General features: G+C 43.8%; 1 protein-coding gene across 2 annotated transcripts in view; it reads right to left on the bottom strand.

Annotated features, from left to right (window-relative positions):
• The window catches only part of RRBP1 (ribosome binding protein 1), a 193,657-nt gene that overhangs the window by 66,978 nt on the left and 107,126 nt on the right, over positions 1-19,553 (bottom strand). For both annotated transcript variants that reach the window (XM_030196260.1, XM_030196259.1), the window contains exons 5-7: positions 17,906-18,058; positions 8,138-8,256; positions 3,570-3,723 (exon numbers count right to left, since the gene is read on the bottom strand). In XM_030196260.1, coding sequence (XP_030052120.1) covers positions 3,570-3,723; positions 8,138-8,256; positions 17,906-18,058 — 426 coding nt within the window. The remainder of the gene's footprint in view (positions 1-3,569; positions 3,724-8,137; positions 8,257-17,905; positions 18,059-19,553) is intronic.

The raw sequence follows: 19,553 nt of genomic DNA, 5'->3' as shown, positions 1-19,553 counted from the left end.
GATCAATTCCAGAGAAGACTCTAAAAATTCAGTCAAATTTAAGTCTTGAGGTGTAATTAGTTGCTTCTTATCTTGAGGCCCGCTAAGTATTCCCGTTATATATTGTGTCCGTGTGATAGGAGGGTAGGCCTCTTCTGGAATTTCCAGAACTTCCTTCAAATACTTTTTAAGCATATCTAAAGCATTGATCAGAGAAGATTTAGGGAAATTAAGAAATCTTAAGTTATTTCTACGAATATTGTTTTCCAAGTATTCTATCTTCCTTTCATAGACTTCACGTTCTTTGATCTGACGAGAGTCTATTTTCCCCGATTTGAAATGGGGAAAAGAAAAGGGAAAACGGCGATAACTACCACCAAAGTACCGCCGTCAACTCCTGTCCTTCGCCAGACAACATTGCAGGGTGCTTGGGCTGGAATCCCTGGAGCGCAGATGTCCACCTCGATTGGTTCGGCGCTATCCAGCGCCGAACACAGCACTGAGGGAGCGACGCTTAGCCCCCCGTCTCTCACTACACCTCCGCAACCCGGAAGCGATTTTTTAGTTACGGGAGATCAGCGTTTGGAGGCCTTGGAGCAGCCTAGAGCCTCAGCGCTGGTGAAAGGTGGTCCCATGACTACTTCAACCCCGGGCAAGGAGTCATCACTGCAGGAACCCCTTCGGGGAAGCGTGCAGACTGCCTTGGAGATCGGAACTGTGAGTACCGGAGGATTATTGAGACCAAGTGTAGTGACAATGGATTCACTATGGGAAGCTATCCAGAGTGTGAACAGCACATTGCTTTTGATAAATGTTTCCTTTAAAAATGAAATAACTGAACTAAAAAATATGGATCAGGTACTGAACGCTCAGATTCAGGAACAGAGTACTAAGAACTCGAAAACTCAAGAAGAAATTAAAAAATTAAATCATGTAACGGAAGCTTTGATCAAAGAAGATGCTATTCTACCAGGGCGCACTGCAGAGGTAGTGCTAGCCAATGGATCCTGACTGTACCCATTGCTTGAGTATTCCTGGATTGGGGTACCAAGCCTGGAAACAGAGAAGCAGGCATAATGAAAAACATGCCGGTGCCAATGCTGTGTGGGACCGACATGAGTTTAATGAACATTACCCTTGATAGCGGAGTCAGCATTTCCACTATGGTGACCCGTAATCAGGCCCAGGCGGCCCAACAAGCAGAAGCAGCAGAGATCACCTCTTCAGTTCCAGATCCTGAGCCAGTCCAGGTGGGACCAGCTGACCAAGCAACAGGAAGAGGCATTCCAGTGCTTCCAGCAGCACCAGTTCCTGAGGTGACTGGGGCTGTGAGTATGGAACAGCCTGACAACTGACACACCTATTGATCAGACTAATGACCCTGATTTGTCAAGAGTCACCAGCAGAGACTCTTCCAGATACGCATACTGATATAGGACAGAGACATGCTTTTCATGAAGCACAGCACTCTGACCCTGACCTGGAAGCCCTGAGGCAGAGGGCTGGTCAGCCAACCAATGAGACTGGTAAGATCGCATCCTATGGAAAGGGGGCTTGATGTACAGACAGACTGATCCTGTTGATCCTAATAGGCCCTGGACAGCAGGCAAGCAGCTTATAGTGGCCAGGGCATACAGAGAACAACTTCTACAGACTGCACATATATTCCACTATCAGGACATCAGGGGGTGACATGCACATGCACTAGATTGACACAGAACTTCTATTTGCTGGGAGTATCTCGAGCCGTAGCTGACTACTGCCGAACCTGTGATGCGTGCCAAAGAATGGGTAAGACCCAAGATCACCCTTGAGCTCCCCCAATACCTTTACCCATTATCAGTGAGCCCTTTGAGAGAATAGCTGTGATATAGTGGGGCCTCTAGCTGTCCCTAGTTGGGCGGGGAAAATATATATATTGACAGTGGTGGACTTTGCTACCAGATATCCTGAAGTGGTAGCCTTATCCTCCATAGAATCAGAGAAAATTGCCACTGCCCTGCTAGAAATATTTTCCTGGATAGGTTATCCACGAGAAATACTCTCAGACCAAGGGACACAGTTTATGTCTGAGTTGATCCAGAATCTGTGGGCACACTATGGAGTGAAATCTGTACGTACCACACCATATCACCCTGAAACTAATGGGTTGGTGGAGAAATTAAATGGTACATTAAAGCACATGTTAAAGACTTTCATAGAAACAGGAGACCATGACTGAGAGAAATACTTGCCCTAACTACTGTTTCCATACAGAGAAGTACCTCAGGAGTCTACAGGGTTCTACCCAATTGAGTTGCTTTATGGCCAGAGGGTGAAAGGGCCCCTTGACCCTGGCTGTTGTTTCAGTCTTAGCCCGGGAGAAGAGAGAGACAGATCTCTTTGCTAAGGTTCTGTAAACAGTTATACATCCTAATCTTCCCAGGTACTGTTGAGACAGTATACAAATATTTAGTTAATGTGATAATTGATCCATATTTCAGTTTCCTGTTATTGTTTGCTATTTGCACTATTTTGTTCCACTGTTCAATTTTTAAAAGACAACAAACAATATTTAGTTTATCACCTCTCTGTCCAGACTGAAAGAATCCTGGTGGTTTGTGTGTTGGGTCTGTGAGTGCTTCCTGGGAACTGTAGGACCACTGGGAGTGTGGCCCCAGTAACCTAGAAATCACTGGAGATAATTTGAGCAGGAGACTCGCCCAGAGACGGTTGTGACCCAGTCAGTGGGAGGAGGGTGCTATTGTAGAGCACAAGCGGCAGGTGCAGGTGAACCCGAGATGTGTTGGAGACAGACCCTCAAAGTGGCCGCGGGGTAATCCCAGGCAGGTGGTTAGGCATTTCGTGACAATACTAATGTCAATTTCTAACTGATATTAAGTGCAAAGCTTCTGCAATAATGTTTCAAGGAACAGTCAGTATTTGGGGCCAGTCAGCCACAATGTTAATAGGTGCAACAAACTGCTAATACATGTTGACTCCACAGCAGATAATGCAGGTGCAGTTAGTACACCTCTGTAAGTACAGTTATCCATTCTATGTTCTGCCAATTCTGAATTTAACATGTGTTAACTAAGACATGCAATCCCCCAGTGGCGTACCAAGGGGTGTGGCGTACCAAGGGGTGGGGCGGTGGGGGCGGTCTGCCCCGGGTGCACGCCGTTGGGGGGGTGCCGCGTGCCTGTTGGCCGAGTCCACTTGTTCCCTCCCTGCTGCTCCCTCTAAGCGGAACAGGTTACTTCCTGTTCCGTGGCAGAGGGAGCAGTAGGGAATGAGCGGACTCGGAGCCAACAGGCGCCCCCCCCCCCCCCCCAAGCAGGTAAAAATGCACCCAGGGGGCGCGTATCGGCGATCCGCCCCGGGTGTCAGCCAGCCTAGGAACGCCACTGTGCAATCCCCGCCACCTTTTTTCCACCTCCACCCCACACTATCATGAAATTCTATGTTAGGTGTTTAACGTGGAATTTGACATGCGTTAGCAGTTTGGCTAGTTCATTGGCCATTTTTTCAATATGCCCCTAAAACACATTAAGCAAACATCAACCCTTTAGTGAGTGGAAAATCTGGGTCTCTGAGTGTGTCTTGCTGACCTGAAGCTGATTAACCTGCTTTTCATAGGATGCAGTCTTTGCATCCAGGCTCTTTCTTGCCCATTCCTCCTGCTGCAGTGATTCAGATTTTTCGGCCAGTTCTTTGGTTAGTTTGCTGCACTCCTGTCGCAGTTTGGCCAGTTCCGCATTTTGCCTAGAAATCAATTGTTGCATTAGTGTTATAGCTGAATACACAACACAGAATAGTGGCACTCTCCACTCTGATTTCTTTCCTGGATGCCAGGATACATGAAGCGTGTTTCTTTCCAGGAAGTATACTGAATGATGTAACAACCAAAAAGAAAAAAAAAAACAACAACACATTGTCTACAAACTAATTTAAAATAAAAAAGGCACATGTATATCTATATAGCTATAGATATAAATCTAAAGCTATATAAATATGCATAGACAGATAAGTGTATACAGATACATATCTTTATACACATATATAGCTATGATACAGATATACTTAAATACATGTATGAATAGATACAGAAGACTATTTGCAAAAATGTGCTGACTCATGTTGCTTTATATTAATGCACATAGAGATTGATATTCAAAAGATATACTCCTAACTTTGAATTATCCTTCTAAATTGGCCTCTTTGAAAATTTACTAGGGCTGAGTGCCTACGTTTATACTCAAAATTTCACAAACTACTAAATTTAGGAGAATAAAAAGTGGGTAGCAACAGAGGCGGATTTAGGGCAGGGAATAAACTTAGGAGCTTAGAACTGATTTTCAGCACTCGACTCATATCTAAGCAAATAAAAGGCAGATTCTGACATCTCTTCATCTCTCCCTTCCCCACCGTGGCCCCACTGACCTAGCATTTGAGGACTTTCCTTTTTCCTGCCCTGGCTAGAAACAGGAAGTTCCATCAGAGTGGGCAGGATGGAACAAAGGGAAGGTGCTTCACATTTGGAGGCAAGCGTCTTGATTGCTGTCAGCCACAAATGCAAGATTGGGAGGCAGGTGGGGGGAGGGGGGAGGAAAGAGCAGAAACGTAGCCAGGTTTTGATGTCAGGGGGAGCAGACGTTTTGTAAAATAGGCGTCAATGTGAAGCTGAAGGGCTAATCTGCAAAAGAACCATTTTATTCAAAATCTGTATGGGGGAGCAGCACTCCCCTTGCACCCCACCTACCTATGCTTCTGGGAAAGAAATAGTGAGAGATTCCAAACCATGGTGATGATATTGAGAACATCTATGAGAATGGTGCCCCCCAGTCCAGAAAGAAGTATTAAAAGTTAAATGTTAGAATGGAGAATAGGATGGAAAATTGAACTGTTAGGCAAACAGTTTAAGCCTGTTTTATAATTAATGTCCTATCAGATGCTGCCTGAAAGTTGTCACTAAGGACAAGCATATCTAGCATGTCTTATGAGAGAACAGGGAACTGAGAATGATATACACCTTTAAACTACATATCCCCAGACCCCTGAACACGCAGATGTGTCCTGATAAAATGAGTGCTAGCTGCAAAGAGAGTTCCTTATTTAAAAATAGCCAGATTCTTTACTGTAATTGCTCATTGTTGTTGATCTTTGCTCTGAATCCCCATTGACCCACTGATGGTAGCAGAATATAACCTGAACCAACGATTATCCATAGCTTGTGTGATATGATTTATGATGTAAAACTATTGACCTGTTAACCTATGACTTAATGCTTTTCTAATAAAAAGGGCAAAGATGCCTGAGTGGGAGAGACCATCCTGATAAAGATCCACTTTGATTACATGGTATCTGTGACTCTCTCCCAAAGGCCTTTACTATATACTGATTATAACCTTCATTGCCTGTGAGTTCTCTTTCCCTTGACCTCTCCCAGAGAAGGGAGGAAAAAGCCATGTAGGTAATCTACCCAGGTGGGGGGTCTCAAGCAAACAGTTGTGAAGTGACTCAGATCCCTCTCTCTGAGTGCTGTCAACGGATTCTTTTCAGGTAAGACATGCTGAATGTGTTACTACAGCTTATGTGCTGAACTCTCTACTGCCCCGTGTTGATCAAGTACAGCTGGATAATAGAGGATTTTTTTTTTGCTTATCCCTATTAGTGTTGCCCCTGACACAGCCTTTGGGCGAAATGTGGCCATGTCGGGTCTTTCTTTAATAAAGTACTGTTGTTTGACCTTCATCTGTGATCTGCTCTTTGTGTACTAAACAAATATGAGGCAAGGGAGCTGAAAGTAAGCATGCATGTGAGGAGAGCTCTTATACGTGCGAGTATGAGGGGCTCAAATGCATGTGACTTATATCTGCGGTGATTTGTAGTGGCCTCATTTATAACATCATGACAACTTAAATGCAATGGGAATTCCTAACCCGGAGCTCAATCAGATATGTGAAAAAAAAAATTTCAATGAGTAATTCAATTTACTTTGACAAGCATGTTGAACAGTATTCTTAAGGTGCAATGATTGTAACCTGCATTTGTAGCCTTTGAGCTAAGTGAGCTGAGACCACGTTTGATTCTGAACGCCAATCACATATTTATAGTAAAACACAGCAGTGGAACTTTTTAGAATGTAAGGAAAAAAAGTCTCTTCACGTGTATTTATATCTGAACATTGGCATAAAACTTGCATTTAGCCCTTTCTGAGGCTCCCACATTCTTTTACAATTTATGTTAAATTTTGGGATATTTTAAGATTGAAATCCCATGTTTTTGCAATTAAATTAATGAATAAGGAGGATTGTTATGGCTTGTGATTGTTTGCTGTTACTATCCTCTTCGGTCGTTTTGACCAATTGCATTCTTTCACCATAACAGGTAGCTCACTATTGTTGTCAGTCTAGAAAAAATTGTGTCAGTTGTTTAATATAAATTAACAATGACTAACAAATAAGAGAAACCTATTTACTAAACTGTGTAAACATGCTAGCATGCATTAATGTATGTTAACGCACATTGATTTAAGTGGCCCCATTGAGAACAAAGGGGCTCGTCTTATTTAGAAGCAATTTTATAGCAGGATGCACAGGTTAATTAGGCAGGAAGGTGCCTATTTTATAAAGACACTCAGGCGTCCATGTGTCTTTATGAAATATTAGCATAAAATCATGCAGAAATCATGCCCACATTAAAGACACAAACATTTACACCTGCTCAGGAGCAGGAGTATATGTTAACGCATACCTCCGGATTCTATATACAGTGTCTCAAATTGCATGTCCAAGCTGTGAACGCAACTTAGTTGAGTAACAAGCAGTTAACTAGCATTAATTGGACAGTAACAATCAATTACTGCAGTTAACTGGCTCCAATTAGGATATGTACGCACATCTTGGTAGACACTATCCTATAAAGATCAGCGTGCAAATTTTATAGTGCACAACTCAAAAGGAGATGTGGTCATGGGAGGGGCACAGGCAGGTCAGGGGTGTTCACTAAAGATGCATGCAATATTACTGAATACCGGGGATCCACACCTTACTTATGCACCATGATTTACACTAGGTTTCAGATGGCATAAATCCTGACACCCAAAATTTGCGTGGAAATCCGTTCTAAGCGCCATTCTAAAAACACCATGCAATTCAGAGCGCTGTGTACAGAATAACACTCTGATTGGATTTTTTCAGCTCTCAGATTTAGGTGCCATTTACTGAATCCAGCCCATAATTTACATATGTACACACATGTTTTGTCAAATATACATGTAAACTATGACACCGCCCACCTTCCGCCCAAACTCATTCACTGAACACATCTACTCTACAAGTAAGTGCCTGCTTGTACATAGTTTTAGGAATGACCTAACATTATGAGATCTTTTATATGCATAATAAAAAAAGCATTTTACCTGCAAAGATTTTAAAATTACCTTCCTAATATGCCTTAAATTGCACTAAGATGAGTTGCATATTAATGCAGCTTAGAAATATAGCCCTCAGTTTGTCACCTAACAAATGAGTTATGTTGTGTTACAAAAAATAGTAAGATTAGTTTGTAAAGAGGACAAATTTTAAAACATTTCAGTTAGTAGAACAGATCTTTATGTGCAGACATGACCTTTGAGAAACTGCCTCTCTGACATGCATGTAGAAGCACATGCATACTGTCACCCATTGGGAAGGGTTTGCATTTACATGGATGCTCTTGGATTCTCAAAATTATGCATATAAATTTCCCCTAAAAAAAACCCTCTTGCCTTTGAAAATAGATATAAAGTAAGTGGGCAATGGCTCTCAAATCTATGCAGGCTGTTACAAGATTACCCCCAAACAGCTTGTAAAAAAGGTAAGGGTGGTCCCTGTACACAAGTACCAAGTTGTGAATGACTTCTGGGTCATCTTTACCCCCAGCTAAGGCCAGGTACTCATTTACCAACCAAAAGTGGATGGACGGATGAGTAGGCCAGAATCTGTCTACCTGACAGAAAACCCAGTGTGGGATTTGAACTCTGGTTATGGGCACAGTAGGCAAATGACCTATCAATTGAACCACAAGACCTTATAAACAGCTTACAGCATATCAATAATTTAGTATAGCTTCATGAAAAATCAATTGTGTTCCATTTTCTAGTTAAGATATTGGAAGTAAAATATTCTTGTCTTACTTGCTCTCCATCTGACTGGTGGCTTGGTTTAGTGCATCTCTTAGAATGGAATTCTCCTGCTGGAGGCGGGCGAGTTGGGCGTTTGGACCATTCTCAAGCTGTTCTTGCAGAGTTCGGATCTGAGAGAAAGAACAGGCAAGCACTCTCTAACCATATATATAGCAAAGTCATATCGTGGTTAAAGTGTCTACAGCGCAAACTGAATGTGTCTTGCTTTGATTGAGGAAATCATTTATACAGCTTTATGGAAAGAAGACTCACTCTTCACAGAACTGGTAGGAAACTGAAACATTCGGAGAGAAACTGAGCACAAATATTATGTAAACCTCTACAGGTGCTAAGTTTCAAAATAAGACTGCAAAGTTCCATAAATCTTGAAATCAGATGAGGTTAGAGTGGGGTGCCCAAAGGGTACTGAGTAGGAGCTTATTCTATAAAGGAACATAGGGGCCTCATATGTTCCTGCAGGTTTTCTTTGATGTAGTCTCCCCTTTTTGATTGACTCATCACCGTTAGTAATTCTCTGTGATTTTAACACTCACTTCTCTGATCACAATGACCAATAAACTTCAGATTTCCACATATTTCTCTCAGATTCTAATCTGGCTCCACATGTTAATTCCCCAACTCATTCTGCTGGGCACATTGTAGACCTCATTATTACCTTGTCTCTTACTGCTATATTACCAGTTTCTCATTTTATTATCCCAAGGTCTGACCACCATCTTCTTCTGTTCACATATCCCTCCCCAACTCTTATTTCCCAAATCACCCAATCCCACTACAAAGATGTTAAAAGGTTGAAAGATCTCACTCCAAATAAGTTTGTCTCCCAAGTGATCCTTTTTCTCCAGACTTTTGCTCCCTTTCCTTGGATGATCAAATTTTATTATGGAACACTATTTTATCTATTGCTTTTAATAAATCTGCCACCCACTGTAACAGAACAAATGTATTACCACCAGTCTCGCTCGTGGTACCACCGTGGCCTTAGACTTCTTAAAAACAGCTGCGGCACCATGAGCAATGCTGGTGTAAATCTCAGCTATCCTCCGATGTATCCACTTTTAGAGCCTCTGCTTTTCAGTATAGACAATCCATAAATGCTGCCAAGCACAAGTACTTATCTAATCTTCTTCACATAGACCTAATCCTTCCCATTTTTTAAAAATTCTATGACAAACTACAAACTCTTCACAGAGTCGATCAGTCTTGCTCTGGCTTCTCAACAAAGAACTCTGATATTCAGTCCTCTTTTACTCTCTCATATTCTGCTCATCCTTTCCACCAGAAGAATATATAATTTCTTTTGGTCCCCTTTTCAAATTTCAGTTACCATCTCGGTTTGAGATTTCTAAATTGGTTTCTTCTAACTCTTCAACAGCCCTTACAGATCCCAGTTCAACCTATTTTCTAAAGCAGATCGGTGACTAATAATACGTTTTCTATCTTCACACCAGGATAGTGACAAGTCAGCATGTGAATCCTTCAGATGGGGATAAATTGTGGCCAGCTTCCATTTCTCAGAGAAGAGGCCAGATTGAAGTCAATCTGGCCTCCTCTGAGAAATGGAAGCTGGCCACAATTTATCCTCATCTGAATGATTCACATGCTGACTCGTCTAATCCACTAAGTTATTGTCCAGTTTCTCAGTTCTCTTTCATATCCAAACTCGTGAAAGGATTGTTGCCCAACAGCTCTAGTCTTTCCTGGAAAAATCAAATGTGTTGCTTCCCTGTCAGATGGGTTCCATCAACATTTTTCTACTGAGCATGCTGTGGTAGCCCTCACTGACTATGTTCATAAAACCCTAGAAGGAGGTAAGGAAGTCCTCCTCCTTTTACTCGATCTTAGCACTGCTTTTGATCTGGTTGATCATACTATGCTTCTTAGCCATCTGTAAAATCATCAGCGGTACACTATTATCATAAATAAATGTGAAATATGGAATTGCCATACTGGTCATACCAAAGGTTCATCAAACCCAGTATCCTGCTTCCAACATTGTCCAATCCAGGTCACAAGTACCAGGCCGAATCCCAGAAAGTAGCAAGATTCCATGCTACTTACTCCCAGGGATAGGCAGCGGCTTTCCCCAGGTCTACCCTAATAACAGACAGGAACTTGTCCAAATCTTTTTTAAACTCACCAAACTGTGCTTTTACCACATCCTCCAGCAATGAGTTCCAGAGCCTAACTATGCACTGTTTCACGTATGTATTTTAAGCAAAAAAACAGCACAAAGGGCCTTTAAAAACAAAAGGGAACACAGTTCTTTTATTTAAAAATCCTTTAATAGTGAACTTTGATTGAAGTTCACTATTAAAGGATTTTTTAATGAAAGAACTGGGTTCCCTTTTGTTTTTAAAGGCCCTTTGTGCTGTTTTTTTTTTTGCTTGATCTTTTTCTGTACTTGGTTCCCTCTCTTTGTCACACGTATGTATTTTAAACATACTGCTGTGTAACTTCAGGGTCATCCTTCCTCGTGTCTGCATTTTTTTTTGGAAAGAGTAAACAACTGATATGCATTTAACAAATCCACTCCACTCAAGATTTTAAAGACCTGTATCCTATCTGCCCTCAGCCATCTCTTCAAGTTGAAGAACCCTAATCTCTTTTAGCCTTTCCTCATTCTATCCCCTGTACCTTTTATGATTCTACATATTGTATCATTTTTGTGATGTGGCAACCTCAGTTACATACAATCCATATAGATACAATATGATATTCTTTGTTTTATTCTCTAAACCTTTCCTAATAATTCCCAACATTTTGTTTGCATTTTTTGCCGCCACTGTGCACTGAGCAGAAGATTGCAAAGTATTGTCCACAATGACACTTAGATCCTTTTCCAGTCTAAGCTGGCTGTTCGCAATTTTTGAAACACAGGCCGCATCTGGTACAGAATGCAACTGTTAGGTTGATCTTTTCTGCATCTAACTATAAGGCACTTACACCGTTGTTTTTAGAATTATGTTGGCTCCTGATAAACGCTAAACTGTATTTTAAGATTTGTATCTTAACTCATAAGGTATTGAACAGTAATCTGCCTGAATATAGGTAGCAGGGCCGTGCCTAGGGTCTCTGGCGCCCCCCTGCAGACTATCAGTTGGCGCCCCCCCCCCCCCCCCAGTGAAAATGATCGCTCACCACTTGCCACACTGACAGGAATTGTCAGCAATATTCTTAGAAACAAATTGCTATACATTGCAAAATAAGATAGCAGATGTAAATTCTCAAAGTGGACATATTCCAAACGCTAAAATGAAAATAAAATGATTTTTTTTCTACCTTTGTTGTCTGGTGACTTTCTTTTTCCGATCATGCTGGCCCAGTGTCTGAGTCTGCTGCTATCTGTCCTCTTAACTCCATTTCCAGGGCTAATTTATTTCTTTACTTTCCTCCTTTCTTCTTCATTTCTTGCTCTATATCCATTTCCAGCAATTTCTTCTCTCTCCCTGGGTCCTGCCCTCCCATCCATGTCCATTCTTGTCCCTCTCTGCCCTTCCCTCCTCCATCCATAGCTAGCAATCCTCCTCTCTCCCCTCCCCTCCATTTCCAGCAATTTGTCCTCTCCCTGGGCCCCCATGTCCATCCTTGTCCCTCTCTGCCCTTCCCTCCTCCATCCATAGCCAGCAATCCTCCTCTCTCCCCTCCCCTCCATTTCCAGCAAATTGTCCTCTCCCTGGGCCCCCATGTCCATCCTTGTCCCTCTCTGCCCTTCCCTGCTGCATCCATAGCTAGCAATCCTCCTCTCTCCCCTCCACTTCCAGCAATTTGTCCTCTCCCTGGGCCCTGCTGCTGCCCTCCCATCCATGCCTGCCATAGGCGGTCGGTGGCCCAACTGTTTGGGGAGGCTAAAGGGGGCGGGGTTAGGGGTGGGCCAGGGGCGGAGCTTACCTCCATAAGTGTTTGACAACACACAGAAAAAAAATAAGTAAAAATAAAAGTCACAGTTAATACCTTTTATTAAATTTAGATATTAGATATGTATCATATGTCAAAGAATAAAGTGGTTGCTCAAAGCATATACTAAACACAATCGCTCAACTGCAAAACACTATGCACAACTTTGTGCAAAAACACACTCAGAACCTTACTGTACCATAAATATTACACTGGGAAGACCCTAATACACCAATATACCACCATACGGAACATGCAGACCGTCAACAATATGAAACAAGGGATCATAATATCATGATACGTGTAGAGCCAAAAAACACCCTTTTAGGGTGGATAGTGTTCACAATGAGCTCCTTTTATTAACGACCATATGTAGATCCTTCAAGAGGTAGTGTGTCATGATTTACGCTGTACACCCTTTCTGGTGTTTTGGTGCCAACTTAGTAAGGCCAACACACAATCTCTCCACTGCAAAACACTATATACAAACTTGTGCAAAACACACTCATAGCCTTACCAAACCATAACAGCACTAATTCCAAGGACAGGACGAGCTACAACCTTTATGTGTGGAAAGGCAGCACTATAATTACACCGGGCTCTAAAACACCAGTACACAACCTAGTGAAACCAAAATAAAACAAAAAGGGCTGCAAATACTTCACGCTAGCAGAATACTGCATCTTGATCACACATGAAAAACACATGGCTTAACAGATATGAAGGCAAAATACAAGAAGTTAGACTCAGCATGCAGCAATACTAGAAACATTGAAACTTACATGCAAAATATCACAGATGTACATTTCCAAAAGCTGACATATTCCAATTAATAAATTTTGAATAAAAAATGTTTTCTACCTTTGCTGTCAGAGCATTTAGTTTTTCTATTAGCTTTGGTCCCAGTGTCTTCTTTCCATTTGATATTTTTTTCTCTCATCATGTCCACCATCTTTCTGTGTCCTTATGCGTCCTGTCTACCACCCTATCCTTTCTCCAGTTTCAACATCTGCCCTCAAAGTGTTTGAGGGCAGATGTTGAAACTGGAGAAAGGATAGGGTGGTAAGTGTTCCAATCCAGCCTTTAAATTCAGCAATTTCCCCTCCATCCATATAAAGCATTTCTCCTCACTCCCCTCCATCCATGTGCATCTACAACCTTTGTCTTCTCTTCCCTCCATCCATGTCCAGCATTTCTCCTCTCTCCCTTCCACTCCATCCGTGTGCATCTCCTTCCTTTATCTTTCCTTCCCCCCATCCTTGTCCAACATTTCTCCTCTCTTCCCTGCCCTCCACTCCATCCATGTCCAGCATTTCTCCTCTCTTCCCTCCCCTCCATCCACGTGCATCTCCTTCCTGACGTCCCTCCCCTCCATCCATCCATGTCCAACAACTCTCCATTCTCCCCTTCCCTCTCCTCCATCCATCCACCCATATCCTGCAAATTTCCTCTCTCCCCTGTCCCCATTCATCCATCCATGTCCAGAATTCTCCTCTCTCCCTTGCCCTCCCCTCCATCCATCCATCCATGTCCAGGAACTCTCCGTTCTCCCCTGCCCTCTCCTCCATCCATCTCCAGAAAATTTCCTCTCTCCCCTGTCCCCATTCATCCATCCATAGTAACATAGTAGATGACGGCAGAAAAAGACCTGCATGGTCCATCTAGTCTGCCCAAGATATGAGTTTATCTTGAATTTGTACCTGTCTTTTTCAGGGCACAGACCGTATAAGTCTGCCCAGCAGTATTTCCCGCCTCCCAACCACCAGTCCCGTCTCCCATCACCGGCTCTGGTACAGACCGTATAAGTCTGCCCTCCCCTATCCTCGCCTCCCAACCACCAACCCCTCTTCCCCCCACCTGCTCCGCAACAAAAATTTCAGCTAAGCTTCTGAGGATCCATTCCTGCTGCACAGGATTCCTTTATGCATATCCCACGCATGTTTGAATTCCGTTACCGTTTTCATCTCCACCACCTCCCACGGGAGGGCATTCCAAGCGTCCACCACCCTCTCCGTGAAAAAATACTTCCTGACATCTTTTTTTTTTTTTTTTTAATTATTTTATTTATAAGTTTTAACAAATTATTACAAGAACACTTGGTTCCTGACATCTTTTTTGAGTCTGCCCCCCTTCAATCTCATTTCATGTCCTCTTGTTCTACCGCCTTCCCATCTCAGGATCCCATCTTCCCATCTCCCATCATCCATGTCCAGAATTCTCCTCTCCCTTGCCCTCCCCTCCATCCATCCATGTACAGGAACTCTCCGTTCTCCCCTGCCCTCTCCTCCATCTATCTCCAGATAATTTCCTCTCTCCCCTGTCCCCTCGATCTATGCCCAGCAATTCTCCTCTCTTCCCTGCCCTCCCCTCCATCCATCCATGTCAGCAATTCTCTCCCCTGCTCTGCCCTCTCCCCTCCTGTCCAGTGATTTCTTCTCTCTCCCTGCCCTGCATCCATACACGGCCAACAATTCTCCTCTCCCCTGCCCTCCCCCCTACATGTGGCAGGCTGCAGCGTTTTTGCGAGGCAGCTCTGGATCTCCCTCCTTCCTTACTTGGTTCCCGCTCTGGCTCCCCGATCGGCAGCCCCCCCCCCCCCCCCGCGTGTTTTAACCTTTACTCTCCGACGTGGGAGCGATGTCAATCAATGAAGAACGTAGAACAGACTCGCTTCCAGCTTCTCTCTTCACACAGTGTCCCGCCCTCGCGGGAACAGGAAGTGCATCATCGCTGACGCTGAAGGCGGGACACTGTGAAGAGAGAAGCTGGAAGCGAGTCTGTTCTACGTTCTTCATTGATTGACATCGCTGCCACGTCGGAGAGTAAAGGTTAAAACACGCGGGCGGTGGGGGGGGGGCTGCCGATCGGGGACAGGGAGCCAGAGCGGGAACCAAGTAAGGAAGAAGGGAGAGCCCGAGCTGCCTCACAAAAGCGCTACGCTTGTGAGGGCAGCAGGGAAGTCTGAAGTCCACGATTGGGCTGGGGCGCCGGGGCGAGGGTAAGCACCGCGGCGGCGCCCTCCAGAGGTGGGCGCCCCCCTGCGGCGCTTACCTCGCTTACCGCATCGGCACGGCCCTGATAGGTAGCCTTATTTTCAATGTTTGACTAGCAATGTAGTGCACTGTCTTAGGAATCAGTTGTTATTGACTTTTCCATCAGTTAGGCATCTGAAGTCTTAAAAAAACAAACAATTTAATGCAACTTTGTCATATCAGGCCATTCTGTTTTGGAATGCACTACCTTTGTCACTTAGATCTTCAGGAACTACTACCAGTTCAGGAGACAACTTAAGATGTTTTTATTTGTTAAACTTATAATTTGATTTGGGGTACGTATTTTTGCTTTTTTTTATTGTGCCTTCCTAAAGTATGCTCTAGTGCTCTTTTGTTACCTGTATTGAACTGTATAGGTACCATATATACTCAAATATAAACTGAGAAAACATTTTCCCCTAAAAAAAGGGAGGGGGGAATGTTAACTCAAATATAAACCGAGGGTTTATATTCCAGCATTCCTCCCCTTCCATACTTCCTTCTTTCCCCAGTGGTGTCCGGCATCCCCCACCTCCGTGATGTCCAGCATCTCCCTCCCTCCCACCTCTGTGGTATTCGGTATCCCCCTCCCTCCCAACCTCCCATCCCCATTGTGTCCGGCATCCCCCTCCCTTCTGGTAGTGTTTGTCATCCTCCACAAGCCCCCCCTGAACCAGCAGAGTTTCACCGACTCCCTCCCTCCCCCCAAACAGGCACAGATCGCACTTAGTTGTTCCCCTCCCCCGGACCCCCCCCCCCCCCCCTCTCTCAAAGGTAGCCCCCCATACCTCTGGTGGTCTAGTGGAATGCTGGGGCAAGAGCGATCCATACTCGCTCCTGCCTATGCCATCTTTGTGGTAAAAATGGCTGGCGAGACTGCTGCTGGAAGAGGGCATGGGCGCCCATAGTAATATTGTGGGTGCTTACAAAGTTAGAGTGCACTAATGATTAACTATTTATGCGACCCAATTTAAGCAGTCTACTTATTCGGTGAGTGGCTGAATATCAGCATAACTCCACTCCTGGATTGCCCAAGAGTTAACCGCTGTTGAATTCAGTACCTACCGGTCACTTTCAGCAGAGATAACTGGTTAAATGACCAGATAGCCACAAATAAGCAATTTAACCAGTTGGCAGCCATTTCCGGCCGGTTAAATCATTTTATTTATTTGTTGCATTTGTATCCCACATTTTCCCACCTGTTTGCAGGCTCAAAGTGGCTTACAGTTTTCTGTCATGGCATTCGCCAATCCAGAGTGAAAGATACAATTGGTATTACATAAAGAAACATTTTGAATATCGGCCAGGATGTTTCCCTGTAAAACTTGTGGATCTATGCCAAAACAGAAGTGAAAAAAAAAAAGATTTTTCACGTTGTTATGGATCCAGTCCAAAATGAAAATAATTTTTTTCTTGTTATTTTTAAAGCTATGTGACAGTACATTGTATCTTTTTGCTCTTGGCTTTGAGTTCATCGAGCAATCCAGACTTTGAAAATGTGAACATATTTTTAAAAGATGCCCTAGCAGTTCCAAAGTGTGAGAAGTGAATTCTCTTTCCATGCTGGTGAAAGTTTTATCCTTTATAAAAGCAAGGCTGCCAAAAGGTGGTAAGCTATGATACTTATCGTATTTCTGTTATATAATTGTTTTATAGTGCTGTTAAATGTTTAACTTTCTGATACTGTTTCATGTTAGTCCATATTACTAGGACTAAATTTACCATCTCAAAGTTTACCTCATTCATAGTATTTATCAGTGGCATAGCTACGTGGGGCCACGGGGGCCCTGGGCCCCCATAGATTTGGCCCTGGACCCCCCCCCCCCACCAACCCGTCATTGACATTGCCTACCTTTGCTGGCGGGGACCCCAACCCCTGCCAGCCGAGGTCCTCTTCTTCCGGCGTAAGCTTCGTTCTGTTTCTGTGAGTCTGATGTCCTGAACATACAACGTGCAGGACGTCAGACTCACAGAAACAGAACAAAGCTTTGCAGATCAGCCAGCGGCCACATTGCTGGCTGATCTGCACGGCTTTGTTCTGTTTCTGTGAGTCTGATGTCCTGCACGACAACATGCAGGACAGGACGTCAGACTTACAGAAACAGAACAAAGCCTTGCGCCGGAAGAAGAGGACCTCGGCTGGCGGGGGTTGGGGTCCCCGCCAGCAAAGGTAGGCGGTGGCAGGGGAGGGTTGGTGGCGGGAGGGTTTTTTTTGAGAGGGTTGTCGGCGGGGGGGGGGGGGGGGGTCAGCAGCAATGGGGGGGGGGGCTAAAATGTGCCCCTCACCTCAGGCTCTGGACCCCCCTCCCGCTGAAGTCTGGCTACGCCTCTGGCATTTATGCTTATATTTAGTCATTTACTATTGTTATGCTGTTACCAAAATTATAAGTTTTACATTAAACTGTACCTCCTGTACACAGCCTTAGGCAAATCTCTTCATAAAGACAAATAATAAAGCCCAATAAATAAATAAAAGCTCCCTTGACATGCATCAAACCACCATCCTCATTCACCTCCCCTGCATCAAAAACCCATTCCGTGTTCATTTAACACTAAACGTGAACAATACTGGAATCATCTGTGTACACATGTGCCAGGACTTCCCACTGCATGTTATCCCACAGACCCAACACATATGTACCCCTATGGAATGACTGCAAAGCATTAAATATAATTTCACACTTGGACTGCCAGATGGAGAGGCCTTGGAGTGAAAAAAAAAATCGTAAAAGCCGCCCCAATCTGTTCTTCTTAATGGGACCAAATTTCAGAAGCACGTTTTCAAGAGCCCAGTGGCGGACCCAGTAAACAGAAGTGTGGACTACACTACCTTTCCTTGCAGCTGCTGTACTTCGTTCACGTGGTCCTGGTAACTGGTTTGCATTCGCGTCTGCACAGCATTAATTTCCTGCTCTCGGGCCACGAGCTGCTCCTTCAGCTTAATTTCTACACCAGAAGCTCTCGATTTCTCAGTTGCAAGCTCCTGAAAACAAACAAAATTTCATTTTGCAGTTTTCAAACAGCACGTGTATCTAATTGAATAAAAACATTTCATACTTGCCTTCACAGTGGTTTATAATGTGTAAGTACCCTACGCATGTAAACAGGCATTTTAAAAAGCCACTATCTGCACAGGTAGATCCATAGCACACGGGGGCATAATGGGGATACAGAAAACTCTGAGTGAATTTCCATTTTTGCAATAGCAATACCTGCATACTGTACAAACAATATGGACATTGGCATTTTCACCTGCTCCCAGGCAGGCCTGTCAGATAACATTGAGACCTGAGGTTTACACCAATAACAGAGAAGACAATCCTTCTTACTTCTCTAGTGTTTATACTAGCCTGTGTTTAATCCATGGGGTTGTCAGCCTACTATAACAGATGCTTCCCCCCCACTTTGAGGATGGCACCGATTTGTTGATGGGTGAAACACAGGTGCATTTGTGGCACTGCCTCAAGAAAGGTGATAGATAGCTCTATGCTGGAGTTAGGTCAAGCCAAAACCTGAAATTTCACCTGGAATCCAGCCCAAGTCTATGCCTGCTTGGATGACTTATCATCATCTGAAATGGACCATGGCCAAGACTGAGCTTCTTATCTTTTTTCCCTGAACCCATCTCTCCTCTTCCCCTATTCTTTATTCCTATGGATAACACTCTCGTCCTCATTATCTTCTCAGTTTGTAACAATGGGGTCATATCTGACTCCTCTCTCTCTCTCTTTCACTGCACATATCCAACAGATTGTTAAAGCCTATCCTTTCTTTCTCTATAACATCACCAAAATCCATCCCTTCCTTTCTGAGCACACCACCAAATCCATTATCCACACTCACCACCTCTCACTTAGACATCTCTCTCCCCATCAATCTATTCAAAATTCTGCTCAATTACTTGTCTTCTGCCAGTGTTGCAACACTCACATAACCCCTCTCCTCAAGTCACTTCTTTGGTTCCCTATCCATTTCCATATACAGTTCAAACTTCTCTTACTGATTTACAAGTGCATTCATTCTGCAGCTCCTCGGCATTTCTCCTGTCTTAGCTCTCCCTACACCCCTCCCTGGGAACTCCATCTGGTATGTCACTCTTATTTGTACCCTTCTCCTCCACTGCCAACTCCAGACTCCATTCCTTCCATCCTTCTGCCCCATACACCTGGAATAGGCTTTCTTGAGTCAGTACATCATACTCCATCTCTGGCTCTATTCAAATCCAGGCTAACAGCCCACTTTTTTACCCCTTACTCACCTGTTTAATACTCATGTTGATTTAAATTAAATGCCTAACCTCTTATTTGTCCTGCTTCACTGTCTTGAATAGACTGTAAAGCTCTGTCGAGCAGGGATCATCTCATATACATTTGTGTACAGTGCTGCAAATGCCTTGCAGTGCTATAGAAATGATAAGCAGTAGTAGTAAGCACTGGGTTTTAGGATCAAGATGAGGGAGAGAAGTCTCAGACACTCAC

Source organism: Microcaecilia unicolor, chromosome 3, assembly GCF_901765095.1.
Source record: "Microcaecilia unicolor chromosome 3, aMicUni1.1, whole genome shotgun sequence".
NCBI classification, from domain to species: Eukaryota; Metazoa; Chordata; class Amphibia; order Gymnophiona; family Siphonopidae; genus Microcaecilia; species Microcaecilia unicolor.
Note: the sequence above shows the minus strand (reverse complement) of the source record. Positions and strands in the feature narration are given on the sequence as shown.